Source organism: Taurulus bubalis, assembly GCF_910589615.1.
Source record: "Taurulus bubalis genome assembly, chromosome: 5".
In the NCBI taxonomy this organism is placed as follows: Eukaryota; Metazoa; Chordata; class Actinopteri; order Perciformes; family Cottidae; genus Taurulus; species Taurulus bubalis.
In genome coordinates, this window is record NC_136593.1 from 21,551,672 (window position 1) to 21,575,673 (window position 24,002).

Genomic DNA, 24,002 nt, shown 5'->3' on the forward strand with positions numbered 1-24,002 from the left:
ATGACTTCACATTGTATTTCATATTAGTGGATTTTCTCATTTAACTTTTCAGTTGTATTTTCCGTAAATTATATCTCCATAAAGGCCATTGAAACCAAGAGAGATAGGCCTTTGTAAACACGAGTCAATGGGCCTCTGGGCATCCTTGGTGGAAAGAAACACCCAGATTACAAGTACAAGCGGGATGTACTGTTTTGTATTCATATTATCTCTCTTTGTGGTTTGTTTTGTGTCTTTTATGGTTGCTTTGTCTCAGTGTTGTCGTGTAATGCGTCTTTGTTGTTGTTTTGTGTCTTTTTGTGTTCATGTTGTGTCTCTTTGAGGTTGTTTTGTGTTATTCTTTAGTCATGTTGTGTCTCTGTGTAGTCTTGTTGTGGTTGTGTTGTGTCTTTATATATAAATCGGTATATATACATTTTATCGTATTTCACAATAATGGATTTGTTCATTTAACTTTTCAGTTGTATTTTCTGTAAATTGTATCTCCCTACATGCATTTCCTCCCCAGGCCTTCCCAGAAACAGTATGGAGGACGATGGTAAATGCCATTGAAACCAAAAGAGAAAGGCCTTTATAGGCATGGACAGATTACGAGACAATGGGCCTCTGGACATAGACAAGTAAGAGGTTCTCCTCCTTTCTTGGTAAGACACCCAGATGACAACTACAAACAAAATGTGACTTTTTGGAGTAACTGTGTCTCTTGGTGCTTGTTTTGTGTCTTTTTGTAATCAGGTTGTGTGTAGTTCAAGGTTTCACTGTTGTCGTGGTGTGTCCCTTTGTGGTTGTTTTGTGTCTTTGTGTGGTCATTATGTGTGTCTTGGTGGTAGTTTTAGATCTTAATGTAGTCTTGTTGTGTATCTTTGTTGTTTTTTTGTTAATTTTTGTAGTCATGTTGTATCTCTGTGTGGTTGTTTTGTTTCTTCTTGTAGTGTTATTGTGTCTGCTTGTGGTTGTGTGTCTCTTTCAGTGACATTTCGCAGGTGCAGCCCAGGGAGATCCTGACCTGGCTGGTCGACCCGTTCAGTAATCCACCCCTGCCTACATCTTGTTAATTGCTTTTGTATGAGAACTGTAGTCCGAGGACTTATTATTTCTTTCTACATATCTACATACTTTTATACCAAAACCACGTGTGGCTTTTCCATGCTAGTTTATTTTGTCAACAAAATACAATATCAGGAGGATGGGGAGCTACAGGTGACTTCTGTTACACAATGGGGGTAAAACAATCAATGAAATAATAATAATGCTACTTAGTCAGTGTTAATTAAGTATGTGTCATTGTGTTGGGACAGGCATGTTAGTCATATCACTACTGTGAGAAGCGGAAGTGTCAACAATGGTCAACTCAGCAAACAACCAGCTGATGGGCGTTTGACATCAGCATCAGAGAGATGTGTGAAACCGAGATATCAAGCGATACATAAATCAATATAAGCCAGGCTGCTGGGACAGCACGTGCGTCATGCTTGTCATTTTAAAACAAATTGACAAGCGGTTTGCTGTACAAAGCCTTTTACAATACTTTATTTATTTTATATTTATTAACCCCCTCCCAACAAAAAAACCGTCACGCTGAGTCAGCTACGCGTCATCACAGGTAACGCAATCTCCTCTCATGCTTTCCAGGTGTGTAGTTGGATGACGTCACCTTTACCGCGGCGGCAGTTTGGCAACCGTGTGACGCGATGTGTGTTTGGACAGGTCGGGGCGCGCGCAGACACTTCCCACTCCCTCTGCAAGCGTGAACACGAGCGGACTCCGATGTGAAGAACTTCGCTGATTGTTTGCGTGCGTGTATGCGCGTGCGTCCTTGCGTCTTGACTATTGTATTGTTGCTCCACCTCCGCAGCCTTGAATTTAAGTCGCTCGCAAAAAAAAAGCTGCTGCGAGGCAGTTTCTCGAGAGGAAGCAGAAGAGTGGGAGGAGGAGGACGACTGTTTTTTTTTGTTTTTAGTGAGGAGGAACACAGAGACAGAGACACAGAGAGAAAAAGAAGTCCACGATGGCAGAGAACAAGATGGGCCCGAACCTCCAGGCCGGGGCTGGATTCCTCGCCAAACGGGTCCAGAAGTCTTTGAACCGAGCCCAGGAGAAGGTGAGCCCGAGCTATGAGTTTAGTGAAGTTACAGTGTGGCGTTAGAGCTGTCCACCAGAAGAAGAAGAAGAAGAAGAAGAAGAAGAAACACTACTGTTTAGTCAGCCAGCCTCATCCTGCCGCGGTGTCAACGCACCAGATGTAATGGTTAACAGAATCCTCGCGACCAGGCCCCTCAAAGGGTCCCAAAGGGTCCCAAAAGTAAAAGAATGTGAGGCATGTGTGAGGATTTAGTTCCCAGCATTATAGATCCGCAACAAACGGACCCTCTGCTCTTTCAGAGAGGATTAGTGCAATGCGCGCGGCCGTTATGTACTTGTACATATAATAATAACTTGGAAAACGATCCCCTGTCGCTTAAGTCTCTTTTCCGAAATCTACAGTCCCGTTATCTAGCTCCGCAGCGGGCTGTAACTCAAAATGCAACGCACCCAAGCGAGCGGTTAAAATGAATGTGACAAAAAAAGTAGAAGAGCAGAAGAACCCGTCTACTCGGAGGGGAGGGGAGACTTTTGGATGATTTATTTAGCTTGTTTGGCTGATGCGTTCATATAAAGCAGCAGCTTGGACGCCTGCGCGTCGTGTTTTGTAGCACAAACGGCTGCCACTTCCTGACTGTGCACTTCCTCTCTCTCTATCTCTGGCTGAGCCTTTTTCTCATAAGTTGTGGTCGACTCGTTTTGATTTCAATGTCTCCACCCCCACCCCCCAAAAAAATAGCAGTGAGGGTTTGCGTGCACTCCGGAGTCTGAAAGAGCAGCTTTCGGATTCGGTGATTCAATAAAAAAGAAGGAGCACAGACATGATAATGAGAGCCTTTTTGTTGCAGAGTTAGAGTTTAAGGTCACGTGCGTTATGCCTGGCATGATGGCTTTTAAAACAGCTGCATGCAGCATGGCCTGTGCAGCATGACTGATCTGTCATGGTTAACAGTGCCAGGCCGTTTAATACTAGGGGTCGGGGGTCTGTACACCAGATGCATCTCGACAATCTACTTTGGCATTTCTGTCCTGCATCGTCCTATTTGGCTGACATTTACACCAATGGTAAGGTTTCTGCAATGGGCCGATTCGATTAAAGAGCACTTCTTTTTAAAGCTGTCATGAAAAAATAAAGGAAAAAGTATCAAAATCGATGCAGCAAAACCTGAGATACTCAAAGTGTTCTTTCTTCCTTGTCAAAAACCCTGGTGCCTGCATTGCCCACAATGCAGTTGGAGTGCAGGTATTTTGGCCAGGGATTCGGGCACGTTATGCTAGTTGGTAATAGGGACTCATCTGGCCTAACTTTTTCCACATATGCAGTACTCCCCCCTCAGACAGCTGCAAACAGACTTTGTTGAGTGACATTGGTGGAGCTCTTCCTTTAATCATTGCATCTCCGGTAGTCGTCATTTAGTCTCTGAACTCGTGTCTAGTCGAATGTTGAAACTAACTCTGCCGTCCTCCCTCAGGTCCTTCAAAAACTGGGCAAAACCATGGAGACCAAGGACGAGCGGTTCGAGCTGTGTTTCCAGAGCCTCAACAAACAACAGGTAACTTATTTAACGGCAGGTGTTCTCTGCACGCGGAGGCCCCACGGACGTTCACCGCAAAACTCAAATAAAGGTCAATTTTTCTGGTTAAACAGCTTCATTTATATTTGTTTTGTATCTCTTGTCTCACGTAGGCATTTGGGTATACTCGAGCATTACCCTTGGCCATGATACTAAAACAATTTAAATATTATGTGTGTATGCTCACATCCAAGAAACTATGCATTTTAAGGGTTACCCCGCAACCTCATGAGCTTATGGTCTTTTGAAAAGTGAGATTGTAACATTGGAAGGAGAAATTCACACAATCTTCCTTTTCTTACAAGTGAAAAGTTACATTTGATAGCAATAAAGTGCACCCTCACTCTGAGCTTGTGTGCTAATGTTATCAAACGAAAGACGGATATTACTTTAAAGTGGAAATGCCTGAACCAGTGGACAGACTTTAAGTCTCATTTCTACTGCCGCTGTTCACACCGTGCTTCAGCTGTTGCCCACTCACTGTATACAAAGTCACATAGGTTCACCTTTCTAAGTTGCTCAAAGCTCGTTCAGTGCAACAGCTGCAGTACATATTGGAGGGAAACTAACAGGAAGGAAGTCTACACCCTGACGTGACGTGCCGCTTTCACTTCACCACCACATCAAATGAAGGGGTTGTAATGCAATTTTAAACTCGACAATGTGGACGACGGCAGTGTTGCGGCATATGCGCAGCTCTGAATTTGGTGCAGAAAGAGTTTGCGCCGCGAACAGAAGCCCCGAACAGAAGCCGCGAACAGAAGCCGCAAACAGAAGCCAGGCCCGAAGCGCGCCGAGGAAGGGACGATGCACAAATGGGTCGGCTTGTCCACAGAGAACTTGACCTCTTTCTGCTTTGTGTCCCACACAGATCGATGGAAGCAGACTGTTTAAAGATGTCAAAGCCTACCACACAGCAGTTAAAGGTAGGAGAGACACACACACACACACACACACACACACACACACACACACACACACACACACACACACACACACACACACACACACACAGAGTTGACCAGAACGCCACCCTTTTTCCTCTGGAGAGTCTGTGAATAATAGGGAAGTGGATTTCTTCTATTCACGGACCCCGTGTCGACTTTTGCAATTTGTCTTATACGAGACAAATGGAAATCCCGCGGTGGAAAGGGCAAACGCAGCACCGCATATGTGATTCATGCGCAAGAAAAAGAAAGAAAGTGCTGTGTTTCTGGTGTTGTCAGCTATTGCCCCTGCATTGTGAGCTCCAGTCCAGGAAACCAGTGTTGTTCTGACCTTCTCTATGTGGGTGAAGCAACGAACCCTTTTAAATATAACAAAAACAATACCACCCACAATGCACTTTGCTGCTGATGCTGGAAGATAAGTTTCTTGTGGAGTCATGATTATTCGCCTTTTTCTATTTTGTCCTATAATTTCCTGTTCCCTTCCATAGCCGTGCATGAGACGTCCAAGCGTTTGTCGCAGACATTGCGAGACATCTACGAACCAGAGTGGAACGGCGTGGAGGACCTCGCCGTCATTACAGAAGTATGTCCATTTTTTTATTTCAGCAGGTCGGGTTCATTTCCAGGATTCTTTTTTGTGGCATAATTAAGGTCCATATTGACGTGACAGCATCACATAGTTGCTGCGGATTTGTCCGCTGCACATCTCTGATGTGAAAATAACTCCCGTAATTGGAGTAATGGAAAAACCATGAAATATTAAAGTCCTGTGTCAACCTTTTTTGAGGAGGGGGGAGTGGCTTTGGTTTCATGATGGCTGCTCCTCGTTTTGCATTAATTTAATGCGCTAACTGTACAAACGGCAGCTACAGTGCTGAATTGCAGTGTTTTAGTTTTCTTTTTCACAAACCAATGAATGGAAGTGACCGTAATTGGAATGCGGAGTGACTTAGAGATGCCGTTAGCAGCAGCCATAACTAGCTAGCGGGGCACAACATAGACTCTCGTGCACTAAACGGCACGTGCAGCCGACCCGGCCACGTAACCAAAGCATAGAGAAACTCGGGATTACAACCCTCAAAGAGGGAGAGGGACTTCATCCTCTGTTCAAATAGATATTACTCCACTATATATTTAAGAAGCAAATAGTTATTTGTTCCTTTTTTTACGCATTATTACTGACGCATTGCACAACATATTCATATCCTCCTTTGCTGAGATATCATCCAGTATTTGGAGACAATTGTTACAGTTGCACTGATGTGATAACTGTGTCTCTCAGAGTGAAGACTTGCTGTGGAACGACTACGAAGAGAAACTCAGTGACCAGATTGTGCGCACCATGGAGAACTACACAAGCCAGTTCCCCGAAGTCAAGGTAACCTGATGCTTTTGTTTATCCCGACTCCGTTCCTACTAAACTGCATGGATGTGCTAGAACATGTGCCTCCTCTCACGAGTTGACTTACAAGTTCACTTCGGAAGCTCTTCTTTGTGTTTTTTTTTATTTCAGGAACGCGTAGCCAAACGCGGTCGCAAGCTGGTGGACTACGATTCAGCGCGTCACCACCTGGAAGGGCTTCAGAGTGCCAAGAAAAAGGACGAGGCCAAAACGGCAAAGGTAGCATCAGTATTACACAAAGTGCAGATAAGAGTGTTGGCGGATGAGTGTTCTCACTGTAAGACCTCTCATTTGGCTCCTCGTCAACAGGCGGAGGAGGAGTTCAACAAAACCCAGGGTGTTTTCGAGGAATTGAATAACGAGCTGAGGGAGGAGCTGCCTGTTCTCTATCAGAGGTATGGTGAAAATGGACACGGTCCTGTAATGTAGTGTCAGTGAAAACCTCACACAGGAAGCTTTGGGTCACGATAAGAAAAGTGAAGGTAGACTATCAGTATATGAATAAACAAGTTAGAAGCGGGTGTCCCAGAGTCCTGTTGGGTATTCCGGACGGACCTTGTTTATTTGGAACATGCAATATGTGAGAAGTGTGTGCATATGTATGAATAAGCCATTCATGTTTATTTTAAGGAATTGAGATTTTCCCCAAATATTTTTTTAACTATTTAAGGCGTTCCGGTATTGAATGAGAGTATCTCTGAATGCTCATTCTTTACTTTAAAATGTCCAGTTTTCATTTATGCAGAAAATGAGACTTTACGCCATATGTCTTTATTTTATTTTCTGGGAGGTTCTATGCCTATGTTAGATGGCAGACAGTGAAGAGATTACAGGAAATGAGTGGAGAGTGAGACGAGAATTAAATGCATAAGTCTGGAAAAACTAACTCCACACTGCACAGGACATACTGCATTTTAGTGGATAGTAACTTTTGGTATAGCTACCGTTTGCTACCAGCGCTGTCATCTTCCTGTTTTGGTTGCGCAACGGTCGCCACACTTTCGTTGTGCGGTAAGAGAAGCTTTCTTTTCCCCAGGAGATCAACAGTTATGTATAGTAAAAGCGAGGCTGATGGGGAACCATTCAAAATTATGTTATTCAACGGTTGTGCAATCCACATTTACTTCATAATGGAAAGTTATAGTAAAAAGACTTCTTAATCTAACCACTTTAATCTGAGAAAAATGTGCAAAAACAATATTAACAGGACCTGTAATAGTATTCTTGACTAGAAGCTTTAAAAAAATAAAATAAGCAGTGTATAAATCTGCCTTTTCGGCCTTTAAAAATGTACAGGTGGAATTGGTCTAATCAGACGTTTTCCGGGAGCGTGCGTGCGACAACGTAGCCAAGCTCCATTTGTAATCTACTCAAGAATGATATATGAATCGAAAGATAAACTGAGAGCTGTCTTTGTGCTTTTAGCCGGATAGGTTGCTATGTGACGGTGTTCCAAAACATATCAAACCTGAGAGATGTCTTCTATAAGGAAATGAGCATGGTAAGATTTGACACTTCCTCTTATTTCCTCACTCTCATACTAGTCATTTGAAGTTTATAAAAAAAATACACTGAAAACTTCATTCCAGCTGCCTCATAAAATTATATTTAAGGTGGAGAATTTGTGTTGCAAACTGGTTTGTGTGCTTATGTTGCAGCTGAACCGCGAGCTGTACAATGTGATGAAGAAACTGGAGAATCAGCACTCTGGAAAAGCCTTCATAATCAAGGGTCTGAACAGGTACGGCACTGTGTTGCACACGTTTCCTCATCTGTGGTCTCATCCAGTGAGTAAATTACACAAGGCTGTCTGTCTGCCATGTTTCTGTTCAATATCCTGGTGTACTAATAGAAACTAGCTGTTTTTATGGCTGTTCAGGTAGATTATTAAAATGCTTTATGCCTCTCCTTGTCTTCCTCAAATAGCAAGACAAAGAAGAGGAAGTCCCTGGTGATCTCCAATCCCATCCCTTGCAATACAGCTTTCCCAACCGACCACATCTCCCTCCACTCTTCCACCGAAAACGGAAAAGACGTTGAGCCCTCTTCGCCCGTCCAACGAACTCAAAGCACCTCGGAAGAAACTGGCCTGCCAGACGAAAGCGGCGCCTCATCCAAAGACGTCAACTCGTCGGACTCCGATCTCAGCTCCAGCGGCACCCACACACCTCACAGGCAGTCGGTGTCCGACAATGAGACCAGCGACCGGAGCACAGGGAGTCGAAGTCCGGAGGTCGAAGCCGACCTGGCTACGAACCAGTCCGATGACTCCGGGGTGGCTGTGCCAAAGTCAGAGGCTGCGAGTCAGGGAGTGTCCAATGCCTCCGATTCTGCAGATAGTGCCCTGCCGAGTCTGGAGCAGGAGAATGCGAGTGAGCCAGCATCCAAGAGTCTGGAGCAGGAGAATGTGAGTGAGCCAGCATCCGAGAGTCTGGAGCAGGAGAATGCGAGTGAGCCAGCATCCGAGAGTCTGGAAGAGGAGAATGTGAGTGACCCAGCATCCAAGAGTCTGGAAGAGGAGAATGTGAGTGACCCAGCATCCAAGAGTCTGGAAGAGGAGAATGTGAGTGACCCAGCATCCAAGAGTCTGGAAGAGGAGAATGTGAGTGACCAAGCATCTGAGAAGGCTGAGCCAAAACCTGCACCGGTGCCCGCCCCTCGTCTCTCCTTCCGATGCACAAAAAGACCCACACTCTTAGCCACTGAGGTTGAAGAATCGGTCCACCAGGAGACAGATGACTCCAGTTCCCACAATCCACCAGGCTTCCTTTACAAGGTACACAACTATCATTTAAAAGAGTACTCCACCAATTTAGCATTGCACTTGTATAACGTCTGACTGAGGATCAACTTATGACACTTTGTGTTTGTTGTATTCAATACATTCATATTCCTTGTCAAAAGCTGCCTACATTACCCACAACACAACCTGCTCACTACTTTCTCCAACATCCATATACCCCAGCTTTTTTTTTTTTCCCATTTTCAAAGTTGTAGTTTGTCCAACCTTTTTTCACAAATACAGTAGTTGGCTACTCCCCAAGACCTGACACACTCTGATGTATGAAACTGGTGGAGTTCCCCTTTAAGTACAGAACTGGAGTCGCTATGTTAGCTTCGTATAAAGACTGTCCACGGGGTAAACGGCTAGCCTGGCTAATGTTTCAAATGAAACCTACCAGCGCCTTTGTGAAGCTCACTAATGAACTTATTATACAATCTCATTTCTTTTATCCATACACAAACTTAAATGTAAAAAACGAAAAGAAAAAAATAAGATTGCTACGTCTTTTGGACATGTTTCCCCCCATACCGCCAGTGTTTTCTAAGCTAACATGAGATTGACTTTCTCAGCTCTCCCTCTTTTTAAAGGAAACAAACAAGTATATTTCCCAGTGAGCACAAGTGACAATTGCATTTTAAGGTTGTGTAATAGTGGCAAAAGTAGAGAACAGTCAAAGTTAGCGGAGTGATTCACACAATGACTTGGCTAGCTGAAGTTCGCTAGCTTACTAGCCACCAAAAAGCTCCTGGTCATGTCTGTAAAGAGTACTCCATCAATTTAGCATTTCACTCCTAGAATGTTGTCTAGGGACCAGGAGATGTCTAAGTAACTTCTGATAAACAATGACCATAAGTAATGCTTGCTGTATAATGTTGTGTAGCAATAGCGCAAGTAAGAGAGGAACGAAGTTAGAAGACCGACTCGTAGAGTGACGTAAAAATAGCCTACTAAAGTTTGCTTTTCAAACAAAGGAGATGGGAAAACCCCCTGAATGTATTGTATTGAGCAACAGTGTGTTTTATTGCTAATGAGTTCAACTTTTCATTCATCAGAAGACGAGTGTTGTTTTCTCCTTTTTAAAAAAGAAAAGTTGCATAGTCTCACTAGTCTCAACAAACTGACAATTAGATGTTTACATACTTGGACTAGCATAGGTTTTTTACAACTTTATGTAATTGAGTTAATTCAGGTGAAGTTCAAAGTAGTTTGCAGGCTAAGAAAACATGAACACACTGTCCCTTGGAGTATTCATATTTAATATAAAGAATTCTGCCTTCACTCTGATACAAAGTAGGTGAATAACATTCCCTTTGTGGTTGCTCACAATGTTAAAAAAAACAAAAAACTAGAAATAGTCTCCTAGGAAAACTGTTGCCAGTGTATTCTCTACGTATTTATAGGCCTTGTATATTCAGATTATCAGATCACAAATCTGTAAAGATACAAATCCGTGAGCAACACAACACGTTTACTTCCAACACATCGCAGAAATCTCCAAAGCGGCATCTGTTATTTACTAATTTAGTTGAACTGACCTTTTTTAAAAGTTGACTACCTGTTTCACACCAGGGGGTGGCGGTGGAGAGCAATGCAGCGTCCGAAGACGGCCTGCTCCAGTTTGAACGGGGAGACGTCATCCTGGTGCTCGCTGACACGCAAGAGGTTTGTGTGTGTTTTTGTTGTTTTCTGTTGCAACTCCAGACATTTCCAGATTACTCTTTTGACCATCAAAGTCTGCTTTGTCCGTTCTTTTTCTTTTCGTGTGATGACTTGTTTCCTGCGGGTAGCGGTCAATGATGGTGTCACACTGAGATATAAAAATGGAGTCTTACAGCAGGAAATGTTTAAAATGTCTTAAATTAAAATACCTGTACTAAACATCAGGAGTCATATTCACAAAACAATCCAAAATGGAAACTATCCAATGACACGGAAGATGGCGGTTTTCATAAATCTTTATCAACTTTGTTGATGCTGGGAAAGTGCCGTTGGCAGTGATGGTGAGCTCGGAATATCTCAGCTGTCTGCGAGAGTTATTCAATTGTGGTACATGTTAGTTTGACATTAAATAATTACCAAATTAAATAGATGAATGAAGCTGATTTTATGGCCATCGACCAATTAATTGTAGATGTGCAAAAAGATGTCCCCATCAAAGGAAAAATTGTGAAGTAACACTTAACCTTTAATTTTTTTTTTTTAATTAAATAATTATATTAAATTTGTATTCACATGGTAAGAAAATGAAGTGAATAAAACCCAATATGTCATTGTCAGCCCCCCTAAAAGCAGGAAATCATAGCAAAAGTAAGCCCTCACTCTCTAAGCATCGGATCAGAAGGGTGGTTTTGTTTCCTTAAGATCTTACATGCGTTTTAATGTCTGTCTCTCAGCAGGAAGGCCTGGTGAAGGGGATCAGGGAGGAGAGCTGGAACCAGCACAGGGAACTAGAAAATCACTCTGGGATCTTCTCGGAAAAACTCATTCAGCCCGTTCAGGCAGAGTGAGGCAATAGTCCCTCCTCAGTCTGTAATACTTTCTTCTTCCTTTGAGCAGTTGGTGACTCACACATACACATACGCACACGCGCGCACACACACAGAGACACACACACACACAGACGCACACACAGACACAGACGGAGGGAGTGAACCCATATGTTGTGGGTGCAGAAGCTGTGCAAACAGATGAGCACAAGTCCCACGTAAGGCCTCACACACTCTGATGTTGCAACTTTTGGAAGGAAAAGATTTCGAACATTTTGCAAGACATGTTTAGTATTGGTAAATGTTTCTGTATTTTTGCTCTTATTGAATTTTTTAAAAGGTCTTTCTGTGAAATACTGTGAAACAAAATACATGTGTTTTTTTTTTTTTTATTCTGATACTGTGATCTTGTGTAACATTTCCTAATAAAGTTCTATATATATATATAAAGGAGAGGAGGATGTCGTTCTGGTTTGAAATTCTGCAGATTCAATCGCGGCCAATGCCGTTTATTCTGTTAACGTGGGAATGACGATCTCCAAGAAACGGGTACCAACGTACAGCAAATGGGATTTGTATTTTTGTAAATGCAGGAAGTTGCTTCAATACTGCAGGTAAACGGCTTGAGGAAAAAAAAACAGTGATTCACCACAAGGGAATGTGTAATATATTGTCAAGACCTGGAAACTGAGATACCCTGACTGATTGACTGTGAGGAGTTTATGGAAGAAAGGTCTGTCTTTTATAAAAGAAAATTAAAAAAAAAACACTCCTAGTTTGGCAGCTCTACTAAGTGGAAATGAGAAGTGTGTTCAAGTTTCTACACAGCACCAGACTATACAGACACATCCAGCTGTTTGAGTGCAGCTACAGAGTATCATGGGTTTTTAGACTGATTGCTGTGATTGACTGGTTGGGTGTAGGCTCTGGTTTAGGTGCGGTTACAGTTACTGGCAAACAGCTGGGACGGTCAACATGGCAACATCACAGCTTAGTCCGAAAACAAGAGTTAAAAAAAGATTGCACTTCTATTTCCTGTGGTGTTTACAACGCCGGCCGTTTGAGTGAACAGCACGCAGGATGCTGGTTGCTGGATGGTTGCTGTGGAGAGTTAAAGTGACAGTGTTCCTTTACCCTCCAAAGAAAAATTATATAAATTCTGCGTAAATAATTGTGATGCAGGTTATTGTGATTCAAAGGAATCTCTTTCATGCTTTATCGACCAATAACCAAACTTCTGGCCACTGAAAGTTGTAGTTTGTTACTGTGCTGGTAACAAATGTATTCTCTACATCGTACAGCTCTGTGCAGCTCTGTGGGGCGGTATGCGCCAGCATGCTAATATGCTCACCTAATGTGGGTTTGCTCATTAGATCCCACTAGGCCAAAACCAAATGGCGTGCCGCAAGTCGGTGTATATATGGAAGCATTCTCTTACATGGTAGGCTACGCATAAAAATGGCCCCCACTCTGACGCTCCTGCTACATTGATTTGAATGGGAATGACCGTTCTCGTCCTATTCTAATATGCTGACATCAAGCTGGTAAAAGATTCACCATGTTTTAGCATTTTAGAATGCTAACGTTTGCTATGAGTGACATTGGTTTAGCAAGTATTTTGTCATACTGGAAAAATATATATATATATTTTTTTTAGATAATTTCACTCAAAACCACAAATGTGAAAGTCATGGTGGCACTCAAGGAAAATTCAGGGGATCACCAAAGTCTCCTCTAGTCCATGTCGATGTGTCCTTGGAAGAGACGCCTATTGGTGTGTCTGGGTGAATTACATATAGTATAAAGTGCTTTGAGTAGTCAGAAGACTAGAAAGGAGTACAAGTCAACTTCCCCAAGAACAAGTCCAACCAGTGGTGACCAAAGTCATAGCCGTCCATTGACTCATGTGGCTTGCATTTAAGCGTTCTTCTTTGAACCATTCAATAGAGGGATTAGATTGAACCTTTACATACATTCAGTATCTATCTACTGTGAAAGGAGCATTTAGATGAGCTATTCACATTGTGTGGCTGATTGGGAGATGTTGATGTATATGGGTATTGTAAGACCCACGAACAGCTATTTGCTGATTTAAACAAACCTATTTCAGCGCAGCCAACAGCTTCCTATCATGCAACACGATCTCAGCCAGCAGATTATATTATCATGGAACTGTGTTCCAACTCTGTCAACGTACTTCAAGGACTTTGCATCCTTGTCGACTTCTACGTCGAGCATCAAAGTTCATCCAGCTAAAAAAAACATCTCAAATTCCCTGAAAATTGGTGAACTAAGATTACGTGATATGATTGAAAGCCTCCACAAAAAACCCCACTGCGAACAAACCTACAGGCGAGATTGTTAGAACCAGCTGCTTGTTTGTTTTTTTAAGGTCAAGAATTAACTTTAAACCTCAAGTTTTCATCGCATTCTCATTCCCAGATGGATATTTCTGCATAGGAAATGTCGAGGAAGCAAGGTGCCGGTAACTGCACCAATGATCTTCTTTGTGACCTCCGGTGATCAATGAGACAAACTTGGGAACAGGTCCTGAAAAGGTGAGGTAATCGGTAACTTTAAGGCATTAGCTGGGGTTCATGGCTTAGAGACAGGAATAATGGTTGGCGCTAAATCATGCCTGGGGTCTCTTCGGTTCCAGATGAGAACGTACTGCAGCATGACTCCGTCAAAGTCTCTCTTATTGGAGTAAACCTTCGTTCTGCACCAATCCTGCTTCATGAAGTCACCACAGTGACACACAGTCTTGGTGTAATACTAGCCTGGCTTTTCTCATTTTTTGGGGGGGAAGATTCTCTTATGAAATAACATCTGGATAGGAAGTGGTTTACAGCTTACAGGACCTCTGATTCACAGCTGTTGTTGTTGCCAATGAAGCAGAGAAAACATTTTTCCTTCCCTGGAACGTTTTTTCTGAACACGATCCGAAGATATTTACATCAACCGATGGCTCTTTTAACTCACAGGAAACCTTTTCAGGTGGACGTCAGCATAGTAACTGTTTGATAGCAGCAGCTAAGGCTTTTAAATTATTAAAGCAAAAAAAACTATGCAAATGATGTATTTACATTGCATTTCCTTTCTGAGTATATACTCCAAAACAAACTTCCTTCTGGTTTTATTCTTTCTGTCGCAGTGAAAATGTGCCAGTAGCTGTGAGGGATTGACCAAGAAACCAGACATCGGTGGAGACGGCATCTCAGTGGAATATTTATAGATATTTTTTTTGGAACCAGTGGGGATACTCGCTGAAAGATCAGGACAGGGGCAACCACACACAAGGCTCCCCTTTTTTGTTCGAAATCCAACAGTAACTAAGTTTGTGTTATTTTTAGAGTTGCTCCGTCACCGAGAGGTTCATATTGAAAGGTGATAGTTGCAGTGGAAGGCTACGGGCTGTGCTCCAATGTGAATATAACGCATTGTTACCTTCTCAATGAGGGGCCTTGATCTGGGCAAGAACGTTTTTTGAGGCCCGTCTCGTGCTGCTCCGCTTGTTTGCGGTGTGAGTTTTTCCCCGCGGCTTCCTCTGGGGAGCGGGCGCGCAGGTTACGCGGGGCTAACTGCTGTATTAGCTCGGGGGGGCGTTAAGACGTAGTGTTTGAATTGACGTGGCGGACGATAGATAAACTCGGAAGAGCCCTGAGGGGAGTTTCACATTCCTCCCCAGCAGAACGTTCGCTGTACACAAATGCATGTGTTACCAATTCTACGGTGCACGCTCACACTGCTGTGTACGTACGGATACTTTCAGCCAAATTAAAAGTTCACCCAAACTTTGACCGCCTGCATAGATTGTGCGCCTTCAGAAAGCTAAAGGATTACAGAAACCATGAATGAATGAGAGAGTTAGTCCCTGGGGAAATGTTTAATCTTAATGTCTTCCTGTAACGATACTCTTTTTTTTTTTTTTCCTCTATCCGAAAGGAAGAAAAGAGGTCAGGGAAAGGTCAGAGGTCGTGCTCAGCAACACAAAAAACTCCAGCCGGGTGGATGGGTGCTGACACTGGAATTTAATCAAAGGTCCTTTAGTCTAGTAACAGTATTCCAACCTACTGCAAGCTAGGAAACATGCATGTAAACTACTTGGACTTAACATACTTAAAAAAAAAAAAGGAACACCCTTGCATTTGGGTGAGGAACACAAGTTGTATAATCCATTGACACTCTCTTACTGGCCTTAGCGAACATGATAAAGTCATCATTCTATATCTGAACCTTTAGAGGCCCACATTAGCGGCCGTGTTGTTTTTATTGTGTGTGTGTGCGTATGTGTGGTGGTGTGCACGTACATGCGTGGAGGGAAGAGCGCCCTTTCCTCCATCATTCAGTGCTTGAGACAACACGCAGACACTCGGAGGAGGAGGTGTGTGTTATGTCTTTTATCACCTATACTCTGACATAGCGCAGACAGTCCTGTGTGTGTGTCTGTGGGGGGGTTGGGGTTGGGAAGTAATCTTGGCTGCAAAAAGACATAAATAAAATCCCTGCACATGGTCGGCGAGTTGAAAACGAAAACCTTTTATACTTAACAAGCCTCCGCGTAGCAAAAATAATGGCAGAAAACTTGAAATAGGTGTTCCGGCGTGCTTCTTTTCTCAGGCTTTTCCAATTAGTCTGCAGATGTAACCACCTCAGCAGCTCTTTGACTTGTGCAGCTTCAGCGTGCTTCTTTTTCCACAGTCTTGAGCCAAATCAGTAAAGGTCAACCGTGTTCACTTCTTTCCTCTCTTTTTTCCCCCTGTCTCGGAAAGTAAAGTAAAACGACAACAGTCCACACTGAGGTAAAGAGTCCATTCGTCAGACGATAATCGATTCCCCTCAGAATCAGGTCTTTATTGTGACAACTGCCTCTGGTTTGTGGGTCAGCGTTCACTGCACAGGCTTCGTGTTTGGCTCCAGCGTTTGACCCTCTGTGAGGTTACAGGTGTCTTTCGTACCAGTCAAAGCTAAAGCTTCCTTTGAGCTGAATCGCATCAAGATATAAATAAATAAATATATAAGGATGCTTGTTTTGGACGGGGGGATCGTGTTTTTTTAATCTGATAAGTAAGTTTAAATATACACAACCAGGGTTTTGAAGCCATAAGGAAGTGGCGACTGGATGAGGTTTTGCTACCGTAATTTGACATATTTCAGGATGTTGCAACATAAGGCTCAAAAGTTCAGTAAAAGGTGAGTGACAGAAATATATAATGCGGTCGCTTGTGGCTACTTTGGTTGTTGTAAAGGTTCAGTGATGTTGCAATATTGAAAACTAAAGCCAAAAAGATTATTAATTAGATATTTTTTAATTAGACTATTAACATTTACAGGTACAAATGTTTAAATTATATATATTTGTGTATGTTGTAGTACATTCACTTTGTATTTTATTTTCTAATTTTTTGTCCACTGGAGACACTAGAGCTAAACACTGACATATTACCGCCTCAAAAAAGAAGTTGTTAGCATGCAGTAAGTCCAATATTCACTCTCTTTTTTTTTTATCTCTGTTTTGGTCTCCACCTACTGCCAAGAGAGAATATCTGGACGTTTAGCAGCTAAATGCTCCAAGGGTTAGCTAGTGGCTAACTCTGTCTCAGGCTGCCATTTGGTTCTGGGCATGTAGCACACAGAGGGTTAGCAAAGCTTTTTTTCTGCCTACTGACATTGGAAACTGGGAAGATGAGAGTGAACCAGTGAACCATTTGTTAATCAGTAGGTCCCGGAACACAAAGGGGATGCTGTTCAGGTCATGCTGTCATGTGGTTAACATTGTGATTTGAAGAAACAAACAAAACAGAAATGCAACAGTAGTACTTGTTCACGCTTAGGCAAAGTCCAGTGTTTGACCCACCATTTCCCTGCTTGGAGTTCGGCAGACTATGATGAGAAAGGTATTTGTGATACATCAAAAACAAACGTAATCCAATTTATTTTTTTTGGGAGTCAGTTTTCTCTGCTCCAGTATTATGGGCACCCCAAATGGCAACTTGCTAAGTTGTTAGTCTTCTTTTTAATATATATATATATATATATATATATATATATATATATATATATATATATATATATATATATATATATATATATATATATATATATACCAAGAGAGGAACTGGATTCGCACAAACAGTTCCCAGAACACAGGTCCAACAGGACCCAGGACAAATGAAGCCTGGGAGCAAACAAATATGGCAAAGACAATGAGAAAAAAAAAATGTTAAAACACTCTGGGAAACTGGGTGATAATCCTTCTGTGGGTTTGTAACTATGAGTGACACTTTTCACATCACATATAATCATTTGAACTATTAATATAAGAAATGATCAGTGCAGCTTTAAATTGCATATACTTTTGTCTTTGCAGCTATATTTTCTGAATGTGCAAATGTGAAATAAGTCAAAGTCATTCTATGTGTACATGGTCGGTAGTAGGAGGCATTGCTGTAGACGGACATCTTACTTCATCAGGAGGCAAGTTTATTACCAACTGATAAAGCAGTGTTAGTTCTGAGCGATGCGGAACAACTTTAAAAAGCTGTGGCAGCACTGAGAACGGTTTAGTGTTGCATGTTGCAGTTCATACTTCATGCCAACAGAGGTCAATGAAGGTCACATATTGCTTGATCTCTTTGTCATCCTGGGCAAACTATATTGCATATCGTTAACTAATAATCGTTGTGTCTCAACCAGGAACACAAAACTTTCCAATCGGTTGACGCTGATGGAGGCAGGACACAGCCAACTCAACTGAGCTGTCCTTTATTCAACAAGTTAATGCAAGTTCATTGATTTCAACTTGAACGAGTTGGCCACTTAGCGTGCAGCACATTACTACATCAGCTGGAATTTGTTAATTTACGAGGGGCACCAACCGGTGCATTACCAGTCGCTACAAGTCAAAGTTTATTGCCGTGTGGAAATCAGCTTTTTTTTTTACAGAAAGAAAAATCTCTTTGTCCAAGTTCCTGTTACCTTTGGCAGGTAACACATCTTGACTCGCCGCTCACCAAATGTGGGACCCCCCCTTTTTTTAACAAACCACACACACACACACACACACACACACACACACACACACACACACACACACACACACACATACCCACGAGGAGACCTACACATAACCACATACTGTATGCTCAGCCTGCCTGTCAGTCTGCCATGGCTGCAAGTTCAGTTCCAGCAAAGTGACGAGAGACAGAGCTGAGGATTGATGTATGTGGGCTCTCCAGGTTTAGTCACACTGAATTCTGTCCTGACATGTAGAGTATGTTAGCACATCACCGCAACTTTCTGACAGCGAGCAGCCCACTGAGATGATTCCTAATGTTTTGAAAATATGGCTGAATGTAAACGATGCCATTAAAGGGCCAGTGTGTAGGGTTGGATGGCATCTAGCAGAGCGGTGGACGATTGCAACCAACTGAACGCTCTTCCGTGACCTATGAAGAACTACGGTGGCCTTCTGGTAACATAGAGCATGTATCCTCATACAATATTACGTGGATACAGTCTTTTTCAGAATAAACGTCCGTCTTCACAGGAAACAACACAGTTAGGTTTAGGCAACAAAAGAAAAGGTTGTCGTTTGGGTTCAAATAACTAAGGAAGTGATGTTACTGATGTTACAGGTCAAATAAATCAACGGTGACTTCTCGTTCCACGTGGGGAATGAACTGCTATCTTCAGGATGAAAGTTTGCCGTTTGTTGGACGCATCCACCTACCCTTCCCGTTGGGCTTTTGCGGTCTGGTTCATAATTACGTGGATAACAAACAAAATGATTTTGCGTTAAAAACGTGAAAGACTCGCTCAAACCAGTGATTGGGTTGTCCCTTCTGGGCCACTGTAGAAACGTGGCAGTGCAACATGGGGGACTATACGTGAAGAAGACCCGCTCCCAGTGTAGATATGAAGTCTCCTTCTAAGCGAACACAAACACAACGATTTTTTGTTTCAGGCGAATAGACATAAATGAAAACATAGTTATGAATATCATATTACATTTTTGTCTGTAGGTCCCCCACTAAATCCTACACAATGGCTCTTTTGATGTCAATTCCTGGCTTAATCACTGTTGTATAATCTGAATCTGCCCTTGAAAGAAGCAAGCTATGCACACTTTTTGTCAGAGTTAAAGTCAGTTTGCCTTTATAAATCCAGTGTCAAGACCAGGTCAAGTCCTAAAAGCTGTGTTTTGAGTCCGACAAAAGTCACCAATAATGTTCGTCCCCACATAGCCATTGGAGGGAATATAAGTTTAAAGGCACTTCCGCATTGGCTTCACTTTTCAGAACTGGAGGCTCACCACCTGGATTTGATCCAATGAACAAGCAATCAAAATGTACACGGACCGTATAGCCCTCCGGGTAACGTATTAAACATAATATACGCCGACGCCACATGTGAAGATTATAAGTGTTATTTCGAACGACTCTCAGAGTTTCCCCGGTATGGCACGGTGCTGTTAGTTAGTGGGCATTTTTTATAATAGCCGACGGTCGTATAAATGTAGACCGTATGGACCCAGTACAGGTGCGCCCTATTTGTTCGGAGCATGTGTCCACGAACAATGTATTTTTATAATGCATTTTTATAACGCCAATGTGAAAACTATGCCTAATGGGGGAGGATAATCCCAGGGAATGGGCAGTACTGTTTAGTTTTTCAGTTAATTGTTTTTCTGTGGGACTTTTTGGCTTTGAGACACTATTTTGATTAACTCTCACCACTCTCATGGGGTCAGTGTCCCACTAAATAACAAAGCACTTGAACTGGCCACCATCATTCACATTGGGCTGTAAATGCAGAGAACAAAATCAATAAATGCATAAATGGTAATCCCATAAGAATGTACAATGTGTTTGTTATACTTGATGATGATTGTTTTATTTTTCCATTCCAATCTTTGTCTAGTAAAAGACTGAAGTTGTGTCTTGTTTTTGATTTGTATATTTTTTACAGCGTTAACGCAGTCTTGTTTCTTTGGGGACCAGACTGCCTGGTAATATTTAAAGCTCCACCCCAAATGAGGTTGCAATCATCCCCCCCACCCCCCCTCCTCTCCTCCTCCCTCCTCCTCCCTCTCTCCCTTGCCTTCCTTTACGTTTCACTTATGCGCTCTGGATCAACACACTGGACCTGTCCGTTGGAGCTGAAGGAGTGTGTGCGTGTGTGTGTGTGTTTGTGTGTGTGTGCTGGAGGGAGATCTAATATCCAGGACACCAGTTTATGATCACTTCATTGAAGGAGCAGCACGGATGACGCGTTTTGCGCTTCGGCCGTTCGATGAAAGAGGAGACGCGCAAAAGAAGAGATGGGCACCGCTGCTGCACTTTCACCTTCCCGCTGTGGTCGCGCCGCGTCGGTCGGACCCGTAGTGGCGGCGGCGGTGCTGCTTCTGGCGCAGCTGTGCGCCGCTTTTAACCTGGACACGGAGGGACGCGTCGTTTTCAGCGGACCGCGCGGGAGTTACTTCGGCTACTCGGTGGAGTTCTTCGGCAACTCATCCAGGTGAAAGTCGTCGACGCAGCGTCGCAGAGCTCAGTGCCACTTCAGCCAGACCGCGGGAGAAAGTTTACAGCGCTGCCTTACAGTTGGAAATCACTGGTTTATTATAGCCTGTATATTATGACTGAGGGAGTTTATTACCTGGACTCTTTGTGGTCTCTTAAATCTCTATATGACGTATATTAGTTGTGAGTCTGTGCTATAAAGAGTCAGCTCTGCAGACATACTCTTCTTAGAATAGCCCATGCCTATAAAACTTGCAGTTTTTTTATGTTGTATATAAACTTATCCTAACATGTATTTAGCAGCCTAAATAGTTTTATAAATGTAACCTACTATACACTACAACACGTAAAACAATTACAACATTTTAAAGTTAAACATTAGTCTGTTGAATACATTTGATGGTGAAATGGAAAGTGAAATGCCTCTTATATAGGCAAACATCTCTCTCTCTCTCTCACACACACACACACACACACACACACACACACACACACACACACACACACACACACACACACACACACACACACACACACTGGATTCCAGGCAACTTGTGTGATTGGAAACAGACATACAAGTCTGTGTTTGATTCAGAGTTGAGGGGGTTAACCCACAGCAAAGTCATATATGCTAATCGTCCTCTGAATAAGTACTATAGGGACACGAGCGGGTTTCCTGCTGTTTTTTAAAATTATTTTTACTTCTGTTGACAGATGAGGAGCAGCCGAGTGAGATGAAGTCAAATATCAGACACGTTCTTCTTCTTGTACGCACAGCATGCAGGCTAGACCATCAGATGTTTTGGCTCATTGAGAAACTGTGACTTGAATGAATGGAAATTAATGAATGAATGAATATATACTTTATTAATCCCCAAGGGAAATTTTTTTTGTCGTCGTCAGTAGCACCTTACCACTTGAAATACAAACACACAAGATAAAAGATATAAAGAAGCAACAGAGATGAGAGATATATAAAAATTAAAATAAAGTAATATATATATATATATATATATATATATATATATATATATATATATATATATATATATATATATATATATATTTAAATAGAATAGAGTCGGAGCGATGTATTTTAATTTACAACAAATGTATGGACAATCTAGTATTTTACATTTTAACACAAAATAATGCGTTCATATTTTGCTTATGTTTCAAGAAAGGACTTTCAAATGTCGCAACCAGGATAGGATATTTAAGAAATAAATTGGCCTACATTTTGTTGTAGCGTGATGTGCCACAGACAGCAGTTGATATTGTTTCATTCGTCTGTAGATAAAACTTACAATACTTTGTAACATAAAAAAAGAAAGTATTCTTAATTAAGCAACACAATTCAATAGTCATGGGTTTTACTCTAACAGCGTTGGTCAGATAAGCTTATGTTAGCCAACGTTAGCAAACTTTAGATAGATATTACTCTGAGACTATTTGCTAATATTACTAGCCTTCGCTACTTGTACTTACTGTTATGCTAAGTTTAGCTATTTACCATCATCCCATAATTGCCACTGCTTGCCACAGTGGCCCTATAGTCTTACTTTATACTCGTCAAACCCTGTTTAGCAAACAGCCACCAGTAATGCTAACTTTTATCTGTTAGCATAAGTCAGCTGTAGATACACCAAGTAATGTAAGTAATTTAGAAAATACTGGTACTTTACTTGAGTATTTACATTTGAAATGTACTGCCATTTGAAACTTCGCTCCAGTAAAGAGAAAAGGTTATAACATATTTTATTCTGCTGTAGCAGAAAGTAACATCAGCCAGCTAACTAGCGTTAGTGTACTGGAGTGGTTAGACGCAGTTTCATTCACCTGGACTTAAAACAATAATTTTACTTCTTAATTTTGATACTTCAAGTATTTTTCTCCCATTGTGTTAATATGAACTCTTTTCTTTCCCGCCTTGAAGACATCGATGGCTAGCTGACCACATAGCCTACTGCTTTACTACAGTAGCCCTCAAATTGATCACTTTCAGCGTATTTACGCCTGTTAAGACAGTCTCATTACATTTTTGTTTCGTCCAGCCAGAACACAATCTCAACCAGCTGTTCACATCTGCTGTTGCTGAAGAGCTGAGGGACCTCTGTAAGATGTGTAACATCACCTGAAAGCCCTTCGTAGATGATGACATAAATCTAGCGTATCTGCTATTAATCTCTGCTTATGATAACCTGCAGGGGAGCAGCTCCTGTAAAAGGTGCTCAGATATTTTCCATATAACTCGGTTACACTTCATCAGCTTTATTTCTAATCAAATATTATACTTTGTACTCCACTAATCTTACTTGATAACTTGATTAGTTTAGTTAACAATAAAATAAAAAGCTTCTCAGCAGCATAGAAAGTAAAGTAAAATTAACATTTAACACTTTAACATTTGGTAACTGAAATATATTTTGATGCCGATGCTTTTGTACTTTTACTTACGTAAATCTTTACTTTTCACTTTTATTTCTTCATTGCGGTATCAGTACATCTAGTTCGGTACTTCGGTACTTCTTCCACCGCTATCCCTCCCTAACACGCTCGAGGGCTCACAGAGTGACATCAATGTTGGTTTTAATGCATGTAGATATTTTCCTGTGAGGAAATTGGTTAAGATTCTCTCAGTTTGCTTAACTAAGCTTTTGGCAGTTAGAGGGCATGTTTTTGAGTCATTACTGAGATGTTGATTTAGACCAATTTATTCAGACTAAGCCCCGTTTTGCCTCCAACAGTTGTCCTCAAACTGAACAATACAACATTTTGTTTGACCGAAGTCATGCATTTTGACAGTTTACAACTGTGGTTGAACATCGTCGTGTGAATCTAGTGGTTCTTGTTTTGTGGTGGGAGGAAAAAGGATTCCTTCCTGAATGAGTTAAATGTTTTTTTTTTCTGCTGATGGGATGGTTTCTGCTGGTTGTCATGCACTCGGGACAATAACTACACTGTTTGGCTGGAGGGAGCCTTGTTAAGAGTTGCTCCTGTTGCTCACCATGCCATCTCTGTTTTTTAACTGTCTCAGCACACATGTCCAGTCGATGTGTCTGGTTTACGAGGCAGGCATCAAGTGAGTTGGAAGAGGTGGTTCAATATTGTACATTGCAACAGTAAACTCGCTTCATGGCTCTTCGGTAATGTCTTTTTGGCAAAATCCACTGCTTTGGTCCAGACGGAAATATTTATGTCC

The 24,002-nt window shown here is 42.0% G+C and overlaps 2 protein-coding genes across 2 annotated transcripts in view; both read left to right on the forward strand.

Annotated features, from left to right (window-relative positions):
- Window positions 1-2,008: 2,008 nt before the first annotated feature.
- On the forward strand, window positions 2,009-11,678 carry bin2b (bridging integrator 2b; the record flags this gene model as incomplete). The annotated part of the gene is made up of 12 exons (XM_079218867.1): window positions 2,009-2,101; window positions 3,555-3,635; window positions 4,528-4,582; window positions 5,095-5,189; window positions 5,889-5,984; window positions 6,120-6,227; window positions 6,318-6,403; window positions 7,434-7,509; window positions 7,667-7,749; window positions 7,935-8,784; window positions 10,363-10,455; window positions 11,187-11,678. The coding sequence occupies 12 exons, from the start codon at window positions 2,009-2,011 to the stop codon at window positions 11,298-11,300; spliced, it is 1,830 nt and encodes a 609-aa protein (XP_079074993.1). The 3' UTR covers window positions 11,301-11,678.
- An 8,923-nt stretch (window positions 11,679-20,601) lies between these two features.
- LOC306737085 (integrin alpha-5-like) overlaps window positions 20,602-24,002 on the forward strand; it is a gene marked incomplete at its 5' end in the record, with an annotated part of 45,680 nt that continues 42,279 nt past the window's right edge. The window contains one exon of the mRNA XM_079218787.1: window positions 20,602-20,798. Coding sequence (XP_079074913.1) covers window positions 20,602-20,798 — 197 coding nt within the window. The remainder of the gene's footprint in view (window positions 20,799-24,002) is intronic.